The 20,027-nt window shown below is 33.7% G+C and overlaps 1 protein-coding gene across 3 annotated transcripts in view; it reads right to left on the bottom strand.

Moving 5' to 3' along the window:
- Positions 1–20,027, bottom strand: part of LOC128231686 (probable 4-coumarate--CoA ligase 1) — a 178,154-nt gene that overhangs the window by 9,510 nt on the left and 148,617 nt on the right. For 2 of the 3 annotated variants that reach the window (XM_052944761.1, XM_052944759.1), the window contains exons 8-12: positions 15,358–15,526; positions 12,608–12,705; positions 6,050–6,191; positions 3,631–3,713; positions 575–743 (exon numbers count right to left, since the gene is read on the bottom strand). In XM_052944761.1, the coding sequence (XP_052800721.1) occupies positions 575–743; positions 3,631–3,713; positions 6,050–6,191; positions 12,608–12,705; positions 15,358–15,526 (661 nt within the window). Of the gene's footprint in view, positions 1–574; positions 744–3,630; positions 3,714–5,232; positions 5,281–6,049; positions 6,192–12,607; positions 12,706–15,357; positions 15,527–20,027 lie in introns of those variants that run through there. The other variant, XR_008260417.1, reaches the window with a different exon arrangement.

Raw genomic sequence — 20,027 nt, 5'->3', positions numbered from 1 at the left:
TCTCAAGTTATTGAGCGGAAATTCAGCGTCACGTAAGGACTGACTGACTGTCGAACATGGCAAAAACAAAGTTTCCACCATTCATTGGGGGAGACATAATAATGTGATCTGGCTGTTGATCAAGCTCAGTGGAGTGGTATGCCCTTAAACATTGGAAGCAAGTTTGGTAGATTGGATAAGAAATGCTCAAGTAAGAGAGGAGACAAAGTGAAATTTGTTGATTTTTTAAAAATAAAAACCCAAATAAAAACCCAAATCTCTATGATTCATTATTCAAGATGGCTTCAAAATATTATTCCAATAAACATTGTAACCATGTTGGAAAAGATTATAGAATTTTTCATGTTATAGAGCAGATAAAGTGAAATTGGTCAACTTTTGACAAGTCAAAGGCCATTCCTGGCTGTTATTTCTCTATTCTTTCGGATAATTCTTTTCAGTAATTTTTCTGATTAGATTTAGCGACATAAATATTCTTCTTCTATATATTTTTTTGCAAGTGAGATAAACAAACCAGTATTTCTATTTTTGCCAGAATGAACTTATATGAATTTATATTTCTAAAATATCTTACTGTTAACAAAATCATGCACATCCTGTTCTGTGACTTTTGCCCCTGGTGTGGCAACCACAAATGCCTTTGGCACCTCGCCAACCTCTTCTCCAATGGGCAGCCCCACTACTGCTGCATCCTGAATATGAGGATGGGTGCACAGTAGGGCTTCTAGTTCAGCTGGGGCGACCTAAAAGGCAATAAACATTACACTGAAAATGACCTGAACCCTAAAATCACACATCCTTAATAAGAGGATGTATGATCAGCAGCTGTCTGAATATTGCATTAGGAGCCACAACACTGACACATCCTCAATATACCACAAGAAAAAATTGATGCATAGCATCAAGTCTGCGCAATAAAATCAGAAGAAAAACGTGGATGTAGATAAACAAAGACAGGTTATTATTTCAATGATAACATGTTGGGTATCAGTGATTTTTTGGTGCAATTTAATGCCTTCTAAAGGCTGTTTCCCCTTGCTATTATTTTTTCCCCATTTTTTTAAAAAAAATCCCAATTTGATAAATGCAGACTACATTAATGAATAAGTGCTAACTTATTCACAGCATAATGTATGCATAAAAAAGGAAACATGTATATTTGAGATTATTATATTAGCTATTTTGGCCTGATTTTGTATTCTTCCCCAAAGTTAACATTTTTCCCAATTTTCCCAATTTGCAAGGAACAGGCGGTAAAAAGAATACCCAAAAAATCACTGGGTATACATATGTCATTATGGTCGATAATATTGTTGCAACAGTTTAAGCCCGGAATTATAGATATTCAGGTTTTCCCCAAGCTAATCCTCCGGTACAAAAAAAATCTACCAAAAATATACACACGCTACTTCAGAAACAATAGAGTCAATGGTCTAATACATGAATTTCAATAGCATGAAATTCACCTTTTATTTGTACAGGCATGTTATGTGAATTCCGGGCTTTATATTATATTGTATTTTTTTTTGTGAACACATTTTACTCTTACGAGTAAATAGATTGAGGATAAAAAATAATATACATTAAGAGGGAATTATCTGGAACTCATTCTTTCGAATGACATTTTCTAAACAAACAATTAAGCTCAATGTTAATTTTTCAAAACTGTTATTTTTGATGCTCGCCAAGGAAGATTACTCCATAGGACTTTTAGAAACATGAAGGACATTTAATAGTACCCGTGTAACCTTCATCTATTTGGGGGAAAGTTATTATTTAAAATCAAAATTTTCCAAACAATGATAATCAGGGATATTATAATTTAAGGTTTCATTATCAATTGAAGTGTACATCTTTATAAAACATATTGAACTTCATATTTTATCACGCAACGTGAAAAATATCGAAAGCATTGTTCTACAATTTATGAACTAGTCCCTAAGTTGGAGCAATGTCTTGAGTAATATCAAATATAGTCGACGCCCACTTATAAATGACTAGTTATAAGACGATAGGGGTTAAAGGATGTGCTAGTTTTTCACACCTTATCATACCACTGACAAAACATTTCGACAGTGCACAGCTATGCTTCTATATATGCATGTTTAATTATTGTTTAATACATGCAAAACCAGAAATGATAATAAATCATATTTTGAAGGTGCGCAATTTAACATTTTGAACAATATTTTGCATTTATTCAACAATAAAACATGTTTGTGTACATTATGTAAGTAATAAAAAAAATATTTGTATTTTGTAAACATCTGATGGCGTGGATATTTACGCTGGTCAATATATTCGCGAATTTTGTCAATTCGTAAAATTCGCAAACATTTCCACGTCGCAAACTTAACCACTTATACAGTATCACCAATCCACATGAACAACATTCACTGATTATTTAAATGACCATGACTTGTTCAATTGAAAAAAAATGTCACACCTCCAGCTCAAAGATTTTGTCAAAAAGATTGTTACTCATGAAAAAAAACATGATATTAAAGATAATCATGACAATTGAGTGTAACCAGCTTTGTTTTTGACAAGAAAACATTTGTCTCCCTCACATGATCCCTTTGTTAGCAAAACTACTGTTTAAACAAATTTGTGAAGCTTTATGATTCCAACTCAAATTCATTTTAAGAGTGTGTAACACTTAAAACTTCCATGCTCTTTATGCCTTAAATTGGAATTATGACAAGGGTCATAACTTTGCTGGACACAGTCACAAACAAAACCCAAGATGTACAATTTTACATGCTGGTTAACATTCGTCATAAGTTTCATGACTCTGGCTCATATATACTAAATTTAGGGATATGGGGAATTCCTTTATATGCATTTTTTTAACCAATTCAATGAATTTTAACATTTCTCTACTCTAACTGGAGGCAGTCACACACTATTCCTCAGGAGCACAACTTCACATGTTGGTTAACATTCCTGAAAAGTTTTGGCTCATATACTTTTGGAGACAGATGTGATACAATATTTTAACTATGTCAAGGGTCACAATTATGCACCAACTTGTTTAGTCACACACAAAATTCACACGAAGCTTAACATTTCTGTAAAGTTTCATCACTCTGTCTAATATAATTTTGGAGATATGTCCAACACATAAATGCATACTTTATAGCCAAGACCATAACTGAGTAACTTTGTACAGCCACACACAAAAACCCTGTAGCCAATTGTATAAAACTAGTTTTTGGTTTGGTCAAAGTTATCCAAAATGTCAATTGATTGGTCAATATTTATCCCAAAATAACTGCTTACCAATCAAGTTATTTTAATGACTCAAATAGCCAAAACTTTTGGACAACTTATCAAAGTTTTCTAGAATTGGCTGCAAAACTTTACATGCTGGTTAACATTCCTGTCGAGTTTCATCACTCCGGCTCATATACTTGGAGATTCATTTTTCACAAGATTTTGTGACCTGACCCACAGACCGTTGCACAAACAACCCGTCTGGGAGAAATAAGTAAATATGGTACGGAAATTTTACTTTATAAATTTGTCATTTTTTTATTGGACTTGTCACTTCAATAGCTAAATGTTTTGCCCTATAGTTACACTACAAGGTAACTCACATGATTGTATAACATATATACCACTGATTACCTGATATCCCTTGTACTTGATGAGCTCTTTTTGTCTGTCTGAGATTGTGAAATAGCCATCCTCATCCACATGACCTATATCACCTGGGAACATGGGTTGTTATCAAGATTATATACTTTGTTGCAGATTATTTTTGTTATTACACTACTCAATGCAAAATGAAATGTTTAAAATAACAGTGTTTTATGCATTTGTTTCTTTAAAGCAGAATAATCATGATACAAAAATCAAGAATCTGACAGTTTCTTTATCACTATCAAGTTTCTAAATATGCATTTGGTTTATTTGGTTTATTTTTTGGTCTTTTGAGATCATTGAATATTTCACAGGAGTGATGAATACCTTCACACAACACCTGGATTCAGAAATGGTTAACTATTTCTTTGAAAAGCGGCCATAACTCCATCAAACATTGGTAGATTTAACAAAGTCAAACTTGACCAATATTTTAAGTCGCTAAACGTGTGTACCAAATTTAATTTAAACATGTCAACCCTTTCAACCCTTTCAAGAGTTATTGCTTGGACACCATATTTTTGGCAAGTGCTTAAATGAAAAGGGGTCATAACTGCATAAAAAATACATATTTTGTAATTAAAATCAAACTTGACCTGTATTTAATGCTATTTAACATTTGTAGCAATTTTGTTTAAAATCTGTCAACTTTTCATGAATGATTGACCAGACACCTTATTTATGGCATATTCTAGGTTAAAAATGGGCCATTTCTCTGTAAAAAATTAGTTGTTTGCAACCAGTCAAACTAGACCCTTTATTTTATGGTGTTTAACCTGTCTACCAAAATGTATTCAAATTCGTCAACCCTTTCATGAGGTAATGTCCGGATAAGACCAAGGGGGTTTGACAGTGCTGGACTCTTCCATGTTGTCAATTTTCATTTTTAATGAAACCGAAACATCCATTTCCAAACTTTGGATGTAGTTAGTGCTTCTGATGGACCATCCCTTCAAGAATGTATTAAAGAGTGTTATCCACTTCAATCTGATCATGCTTTAACCCTTTAGCACATAGACAAGTGGCCCCAGATTACACCTCCCAGTCAATAGTCAACTTACTGATATCTGTATAGGTACTTTTCAGGAGATTTGAAAATGAGCAAATGAATACAGCAGTATGACCTTAAAATCAATATTACTCCAGGTAATTGTGTCCAAATCATTTTTATGTGAATACATTTTTTATAGATAATTAAATTATCTAATAAATGGTGTCAATGATGAAATATTAAATTATTTTATTTCTTCTGTGAATGCATTTCCAAGATGGAATTGTAACATTCCTTTGAAATGTCATAATTGCATTAAATCAAAGGGTAATAAAATGCTGGGATCGATCTGAATTTTATAACCCCTATCATAAAAAAAGACCCATCTGGATTAAAAAGCCAACAATTGATGTTCTTGTGTATAATACACAGAAATATGGCAGGAATATCCGGTGTCATTAAGCTGAGAGATCCAGTCCAGGGTGTCTGTTTAAATTTATTACCCCCTCATAAAATTGTTTACAAAAAGAAAAATGTTTTTCTGGTATGAATAAAAAGATCTAGATCATCCAAAACGCTTGCACAAAGGTGATTACCTGACTTATTTTACAGCCGCAACCATGCTGGACATCTATCAGCTTCATCTGGATTAAAAAGCCAACAATTGATGTTCTTGTGTATAATACACAGAAATATGGCAGGAATATCCGGTGTCATTAAGCTGAGAGATCCAGTCCAGGGTGTCTGTTTAAATTTATTACCCCCTCATAAAATTGTTTACAAAAAGAAAAATGTTTTTCTGGTATGAATAAAAAGATCTAGATCATCCAAAACGCTTGCACAAAGGTGATTACCTGACTTATTTTACAGCCGCAACCATGCTGGACATCTATCAGCTTCACAGAAAATTTACTCATTATTTGCTCATCTACTTATCGTTCCATTGTTTGTAAACAAAATATTACCTTTGAATCAATACAATCTCTATTGATTTTAATGGTAAACTGAACTGACTTAATACATTTAATGATTTACGCATCAATGAATTTGGGGGATTTTCCATACAGTACTCGGCTCGTGGTCTTATTACCTCACAATGGGATATCACACCTGCGATTGGGAGTATAAATACCTTCTCATTTTAGCAGACGATATTTTCAAAGGAAAATCAATACACAAAAGGTTAAACTTTAATTTTATAAGCATCCGGGATATTGTTTACAAAAAGAAAGATGCATAATTGAAATATTGAAATGACCCTATTGAAATATGTGGGCCATGCGTATACATCCAGTAATGGATACGGTCGACCAGATGCGTATACATCTGCTAATGAGCTATGTCGGCCTATCTCGTATACATGCGCTAAAGGGTTAATAGACTGCAAGTGAGAAAACAAGTGTTATACTGTACCAGTATAGAGCCATCCGTGTTTCACAGTTTCATTTGTGGCCTCCTGGTTCTTAAGGTAGCCGACCATGACCTGAGGCCCTCTTATAAGGATTTCCCCAGACTCTCCAACACCAAGGGTTTCACCAGACACTGGATGGATCACCTGTACAAAATGGTAACATCATTGAACATCAAACATTATCGTTATGGACAATGCTGCAGAGATGTAAGTAATCAAAGGGCTTATACAATACTCGAACCAACAGCAATCTGTTTGGCATAAGATTATGTAGGAAAAGATAACATGACAGCCATTTAAAAATGTGATCAACTTTATGCTTATTGCTTATTTGTTGATAGCCTTCCTATTTTCAACTCTTTGACTGTATTTTTCTCATTAGTTTCTCTTCATTATCACAAGAACATGAATCAATTCTCATACTTGCATACTGATGGTCAATGACTATTAATAGACATAATAATGCCATAGGCTCAATGTTGCTAAAGTTGGAGAAGGAATAAGGGGAAATCAGTGACACTTTATCATTTCACGGGCCATTTAACTCCTCAGTCAAGCAGCAATCTTTTTTTTCTCTTTTAACCCTTTACTTCATTATACGCAATTTTACTTATCTATCCATAGCTTCATAGATATGGAGATTCACGCTTTTTTGGTAGCTTCATAGGTATGTAATTCTACGTACTCGTAATGTAGGTCATTTTATTTCATACCTGATGCTTATTTTTTTGCTATAAAATCAATTTTAAGAAGTATAAACATCGATAAATACAATACACTAAAAAAACACTATGTTACTATTTTAAGGATTTCGGAAAATCGCGAAATAAGGTCATTGGTATCAAAGATGTGTAAAACGTTGACTGCGCCGGTTTGTGGGCATTCCTGTCTTGTTTTGCTCGTGGAAATTTACACAATGTTGCAAGTTATAATTAACTACAGTCGAAACTCGGTGGCTTACTCGGTTGGCTCGAACCTGATTAAAAGGACCGATTTTTTTTTACTCTTTGTTCATATAAATTCTATCAGATGACTCGATATCTTGAGGGTCGATATTTCTCCATGCTCTATGTCATTTTCACGATCTCAAGTAAGAATTTCATACTTTGTTTTATTTGTTGGGTCGATGTCATTTTTGCGGGTTCAAGTAAGAATCTCACACCTTGATTTGGTTGCTTGGCTTCATTTAGCACAAGGCGCTTATCGATAAAAATTGCTTGAATTTATTATAATTATTATCAAAGTTAAATGGTTAAACGGTTTGAATAAACACACCATCACTTTAAGTTTGTCTCTTATTGTTATCCATGTATAAATTTCAATGCATTTTGATATAACATCTATACATATTGTTGTGACAATGAGCTTTTTATGCTGAAGTCGAATAAAATTTCTGTTCTGTTCTGTTCTATAACTTATAAGCTATGTTTGCGTTACTCACTGTTTAAAATTGCTTGTTTGTTGTTTTCGCATAGATCTATTTTTATAATAAATACAAAAATCAAATGATATTTTCTAAGTATCGAATAAGTCATGTCACAAACTGTACGATGAATAACTATGTCCAATAAATACTCTTATCTTGCGGAGATAGCGTAACCAATAACAAACGAGGTAAACAAGACTTATTGTAACGCATAACACGAAACGCCGTAATGCGACGAAACCAGGTTTTTTATGATTGACAGAAGAACTTAAGCCTGTGTCTGTTTTTCTATTTTTAGTAACAGTGACCTTGACCCTAAGGACCCCAAATGCAATCCATTTAAAGGTATCCATAAACTCTTCCTTTATATCAAGTTGGGTCAGGATATGTCAACCCTTACTTAATTTATTCAGTTTCAACCGTTTTTATATTTTAAGTAACAGTGACCTTGACCCTAGGGACCCTAAACGCAATCCCATGAAAGGTATCCATAAACTCTTTCTATAGACCAAGTTTGGTCAAGATATGTCAACCCTAACTAACGTTATTCAATTTCAACCGTTTTTCTATTTTTAGTGACAGTGACCTTGACCTTCACCCTAGTGACTCCAAATGCAATCCCATGAAAGGTATCCATAAACTCTTCCTATATATCAAGTTTAGTCAAGATATGTCAACCCTGACTAAAGTTATTTAGTTCAACTGTTTTTCTATTTTTAGTAACAGTGTCCTTGACCTTGACCCTAGGGACCCCAAACACAATCCCATGAAAGGTACTCATAAACTCTTTCTATAGACAAATTTTGGTCAAGATATGTCAACCCTTACTACAGTTATTGAGTTTCAACCGTTTTTCTATTTTTAGTAACAGTGACCTTGACCTTCACCCTTGGGACCCAAAACACAATCCCATGAAAGGTCTCCTTAAACTCTTCATATAGACCAAGTTTTGTCAAGATATGTCAACCCTAACTAAAGATATTCAGTTTCAACTGTTTTTCTATTTTTAGTAACAGTGACCTTGACCCTAGGGACACCAAACGCAATCCCATGAAAGGTACCCATAAACTCTTTCTATAGACCAAACTTGGTCAAGATATGTGGACCCTAACTAAAGTTATTCAGTTTCAACTGTTTTTCTATTTTTAGTAACAGTGACCTTGACCTTGACCTTAGGGACCCCAAACCCAATCCCATGAAAGGTACCCATAAACTTTTTCTATAGACCAAATTTGGTCAAGATATGTCAACCCTAACTAAAGATATTCAGTTTCAACTGTTTTTCTATTTTTAGTAACAGTGACCTTGACCCTAGGGACACCAAATGCAATCCCATGAAAGGTACCAATAAACTCTTTCTATAGACCAAACTTGGTCAAGATATGTGGACCCTAACTAAAGTTATTCAGTTTTAACTGTTTTTCTATTTTTAGTAACAGTGACCTTGACCTTGACCCTAGGGACCCCAAATGCAATCCCATGAAAGGTACCAATAAACTCTTTCTATAGACCAAACTTGGTCAAGATATGTGGACCCTAACTAAAGTTATTCAGTTTCAACTGTTTTTCTATTTTAAGTAACAGTGACCTTGACCCTAGGGACCCCAAACGCAATCCCATGAAAGGTACTTATAAACTCTTTATATAGACCAAGTTTTGTCAAAATATGTCAACCCTTACTAAAGTTATTCAGTTTCATAGGTGAGTTTGACGAAGCCCGCCCGCCCGAACAACGACGTTCGTCATTCTAATTACCAGGTTTCACTATGTGAAAACCTGGTTAAAAAATAGCATTCTGTAAGCAATCCCGCTTGGCTCCCATATTCTCGAAGCTCGAAGTATTTTGGCCGATCCCTAGAATATCGAGCCATCGAGTTTCGACTGTACCAATAATACAACTATATTTTATTGATCACGCACCTGACGTCAAAGGTCATGGTTCAGAATCGTGTCAAAATGTCGACCATGTTGGATAAACAAAAAAATCCTCTGGCTTGTATAAACAAAGGCCATAAATCATTATATGGGTCACCTCTGTTTCGCTAATCCGGTCATAAAAATGCCCATCTGCTTCTACAAATTGAAAGTAAGTACAAATATGTTATAAAAGAATGACTATCCCAATTGTTAAACTTTGACATGACCCAATTTGACATCGATCAGCTGTTGAAACACGTCTATTTGAATAAACAAGAATGCAATTTTGAACTAATTTCTGCCCTTGTTCGCTTTGGTTTAAAGCAAAATTGCTAAATAATGTCTTTTATATTTCAGTGATTGGCTGATGAATCTGAACATTCTGGCTTCGATTAAAGTGATGTGAGTACGGCGTCAAGATGGCAAATTCAGACCTTCGGCGTCATGCGCACAACGATACCCCAAATGAGGATTTTTATAATCAAACCCAATAATGACAATACCTGGACAAGCAATAAACGATATAAGTTTATTAAACAACAACATGTAGGCCTCATTTAGTAGTTGAATAATAAGTTCATTTGTTCATTGTAGATTGTTTAATTACGGAATGTAACGTACTGTGACTCAAGTGCCAAAAAGATTCACTAAAGCTTCGGAAAAGCGGTGCTAAAAGCTTCGCTTTCGCGAAGCTTTGTGCCTTTTTGGAGAAAAAAATGCAGCATTTGCAAGCACATCGTTTTTACTAAAAAAATATTTTGCGAAACCTTTGTGCAGTTTAAGCCAGAAAAAAACACACAATTTTTGGGAAAAACCTTCAGGTTTTTTTTTTTAAATGCAGCTTTAAGAAGCCATTTTTTCAGTATTAACCCTCAAAACTGATGTCTTCCCCCCTAACACCTTCAGATGTTATTAAAATCTAAACCAAAAAAAAGATTTTAATAAAGATAGATCACATATATAGCAATCAAGTTTACTTTCATTACTTTTATTGTAAAACTTCCCCAATAAAGAATAAAAATAAACCATTATAACCTTTTATTTCTGTGTTAAATGTGAAATTGTTGAATATCAATTTTTATTCACTGATACTTTAGTCTATATTAAACCACATGAAAGCATATTCTAAATGTTTGAAATCAATATTTACACTTAATTTTGTTTATTTTTGTTTAAATCTTCTAATTATTTACACCATTTAATGGTGTAGAGGCAATTATAACAACCTTTCAGTATGATACCTATTTTTTTTAAACTGTCAGTACTACATAGGAAAATGACTTCTCACATACTCTGCAGGATCTTGCCTTTCTGTTAAATTTAGCAGTTCTGATTGGTTGTTGTACAAATATGGCTTTTCATGGGAATGGCTTTAGCACAAAGCATTAGGATCTATGATGACAACATGTAAAGATATTAAAGTAATATGAAGTCTGTGAATATTCAGTTACATGCAATTAAAATCTGTTTATTTGGTAAGTGTATTATTTCGCATAATATTATAAAATTATGATTTATTGCATTGATTATTTAAAAAATATCTTTTATTTTATTTTATTTTAAATCATTTAAATGATAATTTATTTATTCATCTATTCATTCATTTAAAAGTAACTAGTTAAATAAATTAATTAATCAATTTATTAATTAATTTATTAATTTATTTATTCATTCCTTCATTCATTCATTCATTCATTCATTCATTCATTCATTCATTCATTCATTCATTCATTCATTCATTCATTCATTCATTCATTCAATCACTAATCAATCAACCAACCAATCAATTAATTCACCAGTCAATCAATCAGTTAATCAATCCATCATTTACATTTATTCATCATTCATTCATTTATTTATGCATTCAATCAATCAATCAATCAATCAATCATTCATTCATTCATTCATTCATTCATTTATTCATTCATTCATTCATTCATCCATGTATTAATTTATTTTTGGATTCAACCCTCTTTTTTTTGCCATATTTCATTCATTTATCAAGAGATTGAATACTTCATTCAATCAGGAATAGAAAGTATGAATTTGATGAATGACTGAATATTTTTTTATGTTCTTGTAGATTTACACATGGATAAACTGAAACAATTAAATTACTGCTGATAAAAGAAATCCTTAACTTGAACATGAATAATTGAGATGTAATGCAGAATTTGTAATTTGTAGAAAAAAATCTTCAGCTAAGAAAAAGCACTTATTATTTGAATAATACAATTAAAACACAAAAAGTGCATCTAAATAGCAATAGATACAAAAAAAATAAGCTTCGTCTTTTCTTTTAAAGCTTCGTCTTTGGTTGAAAAGCTTCGCCTTTTCCAATAAATATTGGCCATCTTAAATAAAGACGAAGCTTTTTATGCAAAAGATGAAGCTTTTATACTAAAGACGAAGATTTTGTTTAAGGAAAATATGGCTTAAACAGAAAGAAGAAGCTTTTTTTCAAAAGACGAAGGTTTAGCGAAGCTTTTTTACAATAAGCGAACCTTTCATGAAAAAAAACACAGCTTTTGAAAAAACGCAGCTTTAGCGAAGAAAAAGCTTCACTAAAGCTGCGCTTGTTATGAAGCTTCGTTTTTATTTGGCACAGTACTGGTGTGGTTCAACTTTTATATTTATTTCTTCTGTTTTGTATCTTATATACCATGTTTCTTCTTAATGAATTATTTTTTAATTCTTTCCATCTCTGTTTCAATTCAGGTTGCATTAAATGAATTAAAATAATATGTTGTTTACATAATATTTTGTGTTAAGTTTGATAAATGAAAGTGTAATACAAAAAAATCATCAAATTTGGTATGTTTTTCTGTTTGTTTATGAATATCATGTGGAAATAATTTAGATCACAAAATAAAGTTTATATGACTGGATTGGAAATTTAATTCTCTAAAAGCTTTACATTGATGACTTATTGATTAAACCAAAAGAAATATTAAGAAAATAGGTTCGTTATACATGAGGGTCAAAATTCAAATAATAACCAATAATCTCCCACAAAGTAGAGGTACTGGTATGAACTGATAATTCATACACTGGCAGCCTGATATGGCTTGGTTCTACATGAAGTAAAGGGTTTATGGCTTAAAATAATAAGTATTTAAGTCTGAGCAAATGGTCTTGCTATACATATTCCTATTGTCATTGTGAACATTTATTTTCTTGACAAATGAATATTTTTTTTTTAGAAATACAGACATACTTTTGCCTGTGTGTTAGGTATCAGTCTGCCGATGGTTCCCCGCTTGTGTGGGACTTCATCATAATGTGTGAGCGGACTGCACTCTGTCAGGCCGTATGCTGAAATCCGGAAATTACAAGAGAAAAATAAACAAACATAAAAGAATGCAAACATTTTATGCAAATGATAAAACTCAATAAAATATATGTGCACTTTGAACACAATGAATGTATTATTAATTTTTAATACTAGCCAAATTACCATTGACATATTAATGCCAGTTATCAATTTGTTGGTCATGATATATAATGAGTGTTTACATTTTAGTAATACAAGTGAAACTTTAAAGCGTCTATAATGTTATTTTCCCCCTGCATTGTAAAGCTTACATACATGTGTGTAGATCTGTAAGCCAGATATGTTTTCTCTGGCATTGTAAAGCTGGCATATATGTGTTTCCATATAAGTAGGTAATTTTTTCCTGTATTGTAAAGCTAGCATATATGTGTAAGCGTAACCATGAAAAAGGAAATATTCCCCCTGCATATTCCCTCTGAACAGTACAGCTGGCATATGTTTTTTTCCTTGAAAGACAGTAATTTCCCCCTGCATTGTAAAGCTGGCGTATGTTTTTTACCCTCTGAGACAGTAATTTCCCCCTACATTGTAAAGCTGGCGTATGTTTTTTACCCTGTAAGGCAGTAATTTTCCCCTGCATTGTAAAGCTGGCGTATGTTTTTTACCCTGTAAGACAGTAATAAATTTTCCCCTGTATTGTAAAGCTGGCGTATGTTTTTAACCCTGAAAGACAGTAATTTTCCCCTGCATTGTAAAGCTGGCTTATGTTTTTTACCCTGTAAGACAGTAATTTTCCCCTGCATTGTAAATCTGGCGTATGTTTTTTACCCTCCAAGAAAGTAATTTCCCCCTGCATTGTAAAGCTGGCATATGTTTTTTACCCTGTAAGAGAGTAATTTTACCCTGCATTGTAAAGCTGGTGTATGTTTTTACCCTCCAAGACAGTAATTTCCCCCTGCATTGTAAAGCTGGCATATGTTTTTTTACCCTGTAAGACAGTAATTTCCCCTGTATGTAAAGCAGGCTTATTTGTTTACCCTGTAAGAGATAATTTCCCTTGTATGTAAAGCAGGCTTATTTGTTTACCCTGTAAGAGATAATTTCGCCTGTTTGTAAAGCAGGCTTATTTGTTTACCCTGTAAGAGATAATTTCCCCTGCATTGTAAAGCAGGCTTATTTGTTTACCCTGTAAGAGATAATTTCCCCTGCATTGTAAAGCAGGCTTATTTGTTTACCCTGTAAGAGATAATTTCCCCCTGCATTGTAAAGCAGGCTTATTTGTTTACCCTGTAAGAGATAATTACCCCCTGCATTGTAAAGCTGGTATAAGTGTTTTACCCTGTAAGGCGGTCACCGCCTTACAGGGTGAAACAGTTATACCAGCTTTACCCCAGCATTGTATAGCTGGCATATGCGTTTCACCCTGTAAGACAAACACATCCCACAGCATTCTTAAGTTAGCATAAGTGTTTCACCCTGTCAGACGGTCACATATCCCAGCATTGTAAAGCTAGCATAAATGTTTCACCCTGTCAGACAGCCACAAATTTACCCAAGCATTGTAAAGCTGGCATATGTGTTTTACCCTGCAAGGCCGTAACATCTCCAACAATTGTAAAGCTGGCATAAGTGTTTCAACCTGTAAGACAGTCACATCCCACAGCATTCTAAAGCTAGCGTAAGCATTTCACCCTGTAAGACAGTCACATCCACCAGAATTGTAAAGCTGGCATATGTGTTTTACCCTTTAAGACAGTCAAATCGCCCAGCATTGTAAAGCTGGTATGTGTTTTACCCTGTAAGACGGTCACATCCCCCAGCATTGTAAAGCTGGCATATGTGTTTTACCCTGTAAGACGGTTAAATCCCCCAGCATTGTACAGCTGGTATATGTGTTTTACCCTGTAAGACGATCACATTCCACAGCATTCGAAAGCAGGCATAAGTATTTCACCAAGTAAAACGGTCACATCCCCAAGAATTGTAAAGCTAGCATATGCGTTTCACCCTGTAAGACAGTCGCATTCACCAGAATTGTAAAGCTGGCATATGTGTTTTACCCTGTAAGACAGTCAAATCCCCCAGCATTGTAAAGCTGGCATGTGTTTTACCCTGTAAGACGGTCACATCCCCCAGCATTGTAAAGGTGGCATATGTGTTTTACCCTGTAAGACGGTTAAATCCCCAAGCATTGTAAAGCTGGCATATGTGTTTTACCCTGTAAGACGGTTAAATCCCCCTACATTGTAGAGCTGGCATATGTGTTTCACCCTGTAAGACGGTCACATCCCCAAGAATTGTAAAGCTGGCATATGTGTTTGACCCTGTAAGACGGTCACATCCCCCAGAATTGTAAAGCTGGCATATGTGTTTGACCCTGTAAGATAGTCACATCCCCCAGAATTGTAAAGCTGGCATATGTGTTTGACCCTGTAAGATGGTCACATCCCCCAGAATTGTAAAGCTGGCATATGTGTTTGACCCTGTAAGATGGTCACATCCCACATCATTCGAAAGCTGGCATAAGTGTTTCACCCTGTAAAATGGTCACATACCCCTGCATTGTAAAGCTGGCTTATGTGTGTTACCCTGCAATATGGTAATTCCCCCTGCATTGTAAAGTTTTTATATGTGTGTTACCCTGGTAAAGGGTAAGTCACCTGCATTGCAAATCTAGTATATATGTGAGTTACCCTGTAAAAGGTTGACATTAAGTCGAGATTCCACCTCCCTGGTGACCCCAAGTCCAAGAGGTGCGGCTGCACTGACCAGGGTCTGCAGGGATGATAGGTTGAAATCGGAGACGGCTGGATGCTTGGCTAGAAACAACACGATTGGGGGCACCAGGTTGGCATATGTGATCTAAAACACAGGTACATGTATAATGTATATTGTGTTATGAGTTTTGTTGTTTTCTTTGTTTCATTGAGAAACAAGCAATTATGAGTTCATTGTCAAAGAAATAAATATTTGACCACTGTAAGCAAAAATACATTCACTCTAAATGTGTCAAAGAAAAATTTAGGCCACACTATACTATATATTTTGTGCCATAAATTTTTTACAAAAATAATGGAACGATCAAGAAAAAAATATGTCTTGTTTCATAAAAACGAAAGCTAGCAAGGAGTGGAAACATTATTTTTTTCTTCTATCAATATAAAGAAGAATGAATGTTTAACATAACTGTTGAAAAAAATGTTATTTTTAATAAAAACCAAAATGAACGAAGAGTAAAAACAACTTTCTTCTTACTATCAATTAATGAAGAAGAAAGATTCTGTTCAACAGTTGTCCATTAACCCATTTGAACACAATCATGTACTTATTCTCTAGGCCAGACCAAATTGATGTTTCATTCCATGGATTTACCACTCCCATTTTTTTTAAAAATGTAAAAAAAATATTTTAATTTTGTTTGTGCGCCCGCTCCTATATTTTAATCACCAGTCTAATTTTGGTTGAAATATATTTTCAAAGGCTGAAGAAATAATCAATTTTAATTTTCCTACGCTAGTTTAAGTGTTTTTGGTTAAGGGAAGTAACCGATGCTTGGTGTTTTATACTGTATATTGATTGGTTTAGCATTGGTTCCAAATAATTCAATCAAAATGGCAGCTTCCGGTATAAACACTATGGCTGGAATTTTGAAAATTTAATCTAATTTTTTACAATAAATGTGTTTTGACTTTGCTGGAAGTCATAATGTTAATCTTCTCATGCACTAAAGGATCATTAATTTAATCAATAATTATGCAATTAAACCTGTGTATCTGACACTGGTAGCTATAATATTGGGTAATTAGGGATTCTTTTTGGATGGAAATCGGAATGATGAACCGAGTGATGATGACCCAATTAAGTATTATTTGATTCAAGTCAAAATACAAGTGACCTGACTTTTACCATATGACGTTGATGCTGAAAAAGACAGCTTCAAAGGAAGATGTTTCATTGTTTGGTCCAAATTGATGTATTAAAGTCATTTTTGATCAAATTCTGACAAAACAACAGTTTCTCGTTCATTCTCCATATACAGGTCCAAAACGACATGAGTTTTTGGTCCAGTATGTCATGTCTTTAAATAACATTTTTTCATATTTCATGTTTAAGACTAATATTTGAAGGGCGCCTTTGAGAAATATTTTAGTTAATTTACTGTAAATTACTGTGTTTCAGCAATGGTAGCAAGACCAGCTGAAAGGACCGACAGATACGCTACATGACATATGAAGTTTTATGAACATTTTCATATAAGGAAATAAGGCATGTCAAACTCTTGAAAATGTTAGTTTAATTTCATTGTTAGCAAATAAAAACTTTGTCAATGTAAATAAATAGTGAAAAAAAAAAAATTGATGTCTTTTGTACATGTATGGCTCGATTTTTTTAACACATTTATAATTGCCTCAAATTTTTATTGGTTATATCAACATGAAGCATGTTAAAAGCATTGTTATACGCAGAACTGTAAGACTAAGTCTATATTTTTGAACTGTAATTGGTAGTCATTGCGATTTACATAACAATCTGAAGCTAACAAAACGCTTTACAAGATGTGTAAAATGTAACGTATCTGTTGTTGTATGCCAATTTGTTATTTCAGTTTATATTTATAATTAAACAAACAAATATATTATGAAAAACAAGGAAAGCATTTGTTTTGATCAAATCTGTATTAGATACATAAAACTATGTTCTTTTAAACATTAACATGAAGTATAATGCAGACATAACGTATCTGTTGCAACCAAATTAAAAGTCTAAAGCATATATGTAACATTTTATAACTATTTTGTCAAAACAACAGTAACATTAACAAATAGAAAATGGTTTGAACGGTTTAAAGTCAATAAACAATAATTCTGAAGTGTTTATAGTCTATATATGTTTTTTGTTTTGCTTATAACGTATCTGTTGAAATAAAATGTAAATCTAGAACACATTCTTATATTATTTGTCTGGTCCATACACAGGAAAAGTTACCATACAAACATGAACTGAACGCTCAAAAATCCATTGACAGTATTGTAAAAAGTACAACGGTGGAATAAACATGATTTCTATTAAGCATTATGTCATGAGTATAATAAGTAATACTCAACACATTTATGTTGCAGACTGTCTGATTCTCGAAATAGTAACAGCTGACATTTTACCCTTATTTCGTCAAGCTCAGCACAAGACAGCGTGAAGAAACGACGGAATCGATCAGCTGGCGCAGAATTCCATTACAATTTTGTTTGATTCAACCCACAAAACATCCTTTCGTGATGGCCAACTGAACTGAACTTTGCCCCTGTGCACTTTTTTCGTCACGAAATTTATTTCTGCGGTTTCGCCCGACCCATCAGTATCAATCACCTGTCCGATATACCAGTCATCGCCTTAAATGGCGACAACGTAATTTCCCTTTGTGATTTAAGAGGCAGAATCTTTGTTGTGTGCCGCATCTGTATTGCTATTGAGCTCATGAATAGTCCAGGTGTTACAGGGTTCTTCCATACAAACATCACAGTAAAAAGAGGTTTTTCGTGACAGAAGTTGACCTTTTGCAAACCGAACAGCATGTAGCTTCATAGTTCCATATATGACTTTGGCATTCATGTTTCGAATGGTTTCCACTGCAGTGTCATAGTCAGCCTGTGTGTAGAAGATGTAAGAGATAGATTTTTCGTTTTCATGAGCATATGTGTAAAAGTCTGTGGCATCTTGAATTGAGACTTTGCCTTGTCGACATGCTTCAGATGCCATTCTCTTACAAGCACCACCAATTCCATCGCACACGCTCTTACCGTGGCCAGCCTCAAAATAATCCCATGAGGCATCCACCCTAAACATTTCTTGGTGTTGTGTTTATTAAGTGAAACACATTCCTGTTGCGATATGAGATGACGGCGAATAGGTCCAATAATGGACCATCTCAACATTTGGAAGTAATTCTTTTACAACTGGCATAAGCCAGTTAATGATAGCAAATACAGCAGCTGTGTTGTGGTCGTTGACATCTGAAATAAAAGACAGGTTTTTGTGTTCAAGAGTCCCATTCTGCTTAAAGTATATAACAACTGGATGGATCGTGACTGATGTTGCATTCCAATATGCTGATTGTATCTCGTCTGTATTCTGGCACGTGTAATTTTCGGCAAAATCCATTTGGATCAATGCTCTGTTTTCGGGAAGATTGTTTTAAGTTCGTGTACTGATTTTTTACCCTGGAACAGTGTAAAAGAAATTTCTGCAATTCAGCCAACATTGTATCTTTAAACTCTTCAAGTGTTTTGCTTTTCTTTACTACTCTCATTCTTTTTTTAACCATCTTCGTCTACCCTTTGCCATTCGTCGTATTCTATTTCCTCTGATGATAGATCCCCTTCGTCTTCATATCATAGATGAACGGACAGAGGCATATATATCTGAAATTCCCATAAAAAAGACAAAATCATAATATAAACCCTTAAAACTGTAACAAAAATATATGAGACAGATACTTTACACTTTTGAACAGATACGTTACAACGACCAGAACACCGGGATTTATCATCTTTCAATCTATGTCGCACAATACCTTATGTCTCAACATGTTATTCAATTAGGCTTTAAACAGAAACAAAACAAATCGATGATACAAAAAATCGAATTAAAAATTGACATACTTACTTGTGAAGTCAGTATATTGTCTTATTCAGCATCCTCAATTTTAACTCTATATGATTTCCATTATTTAAACTCTGAATGACGCAAGTGTGATATCATAAGAAAAACTACATCTGGTGACGTCATACAAAATGTTTCATTATACAGATTGTTCTTAAAATGCAGGTACTGGAATCTATGATGTAACGTATCTGTCGTTTGTAACGTATCTGTTAAAACAATTGTTTTAAAGGAGTGGGAACTTTGTTTTTAGTACAAGAATCATTTTGTGTCAATATAACACAACCTCTGTTTACACTATAAATATAAATGTTAATTAGTGCCTGGATATATGCATTTGTCGTAACGTATCTGTCGTTTATTTTTGAAATCATCCAGCGTAGCATGAAAAGGCTTACATTTTGTTATCCTTTGTTGACAACGTTAAATTTTGTTGACTATTTTTCTATCATATTAAGTTATATGATATAAATAGGTAATTTAAATAGCTATATTTTATGTTAAAAGTTCCCTTACCTGTATGTTAAAACGCTGTTACGTATCTGTTGCAAAAATCGCCGACATCATAAAACTCGACACTACACGGATAATTTAGAATTATATACTCATTTATGTGTATTTTTGCTAAGTTTGTGTCTAACTCGAACTCGAATGAAAGATATATAAATTGGTGTATTTATCTAAATAAAACCAAAGATCAAATGGG

The sequence above is a fragment of the Mya arenaria genome, chromosome 4 (assembly GCF_026914265.1).
Source record: "Mya arenaria isolate MELC-2E11 chromosome 4, ASM2691426v1".
In the NCBI taxonomy this organism is placed as follows: Eukaryota; Metazoa; Mollusca; class Bivalvia; order Myida; family Myidae; genus Mya; species Mya arenaria.
The sequence above is the reverse complement of the archived record's forward strand: the minus strand, read 5'-3'. Positions and strand labels throughout refer to the sequence as shown.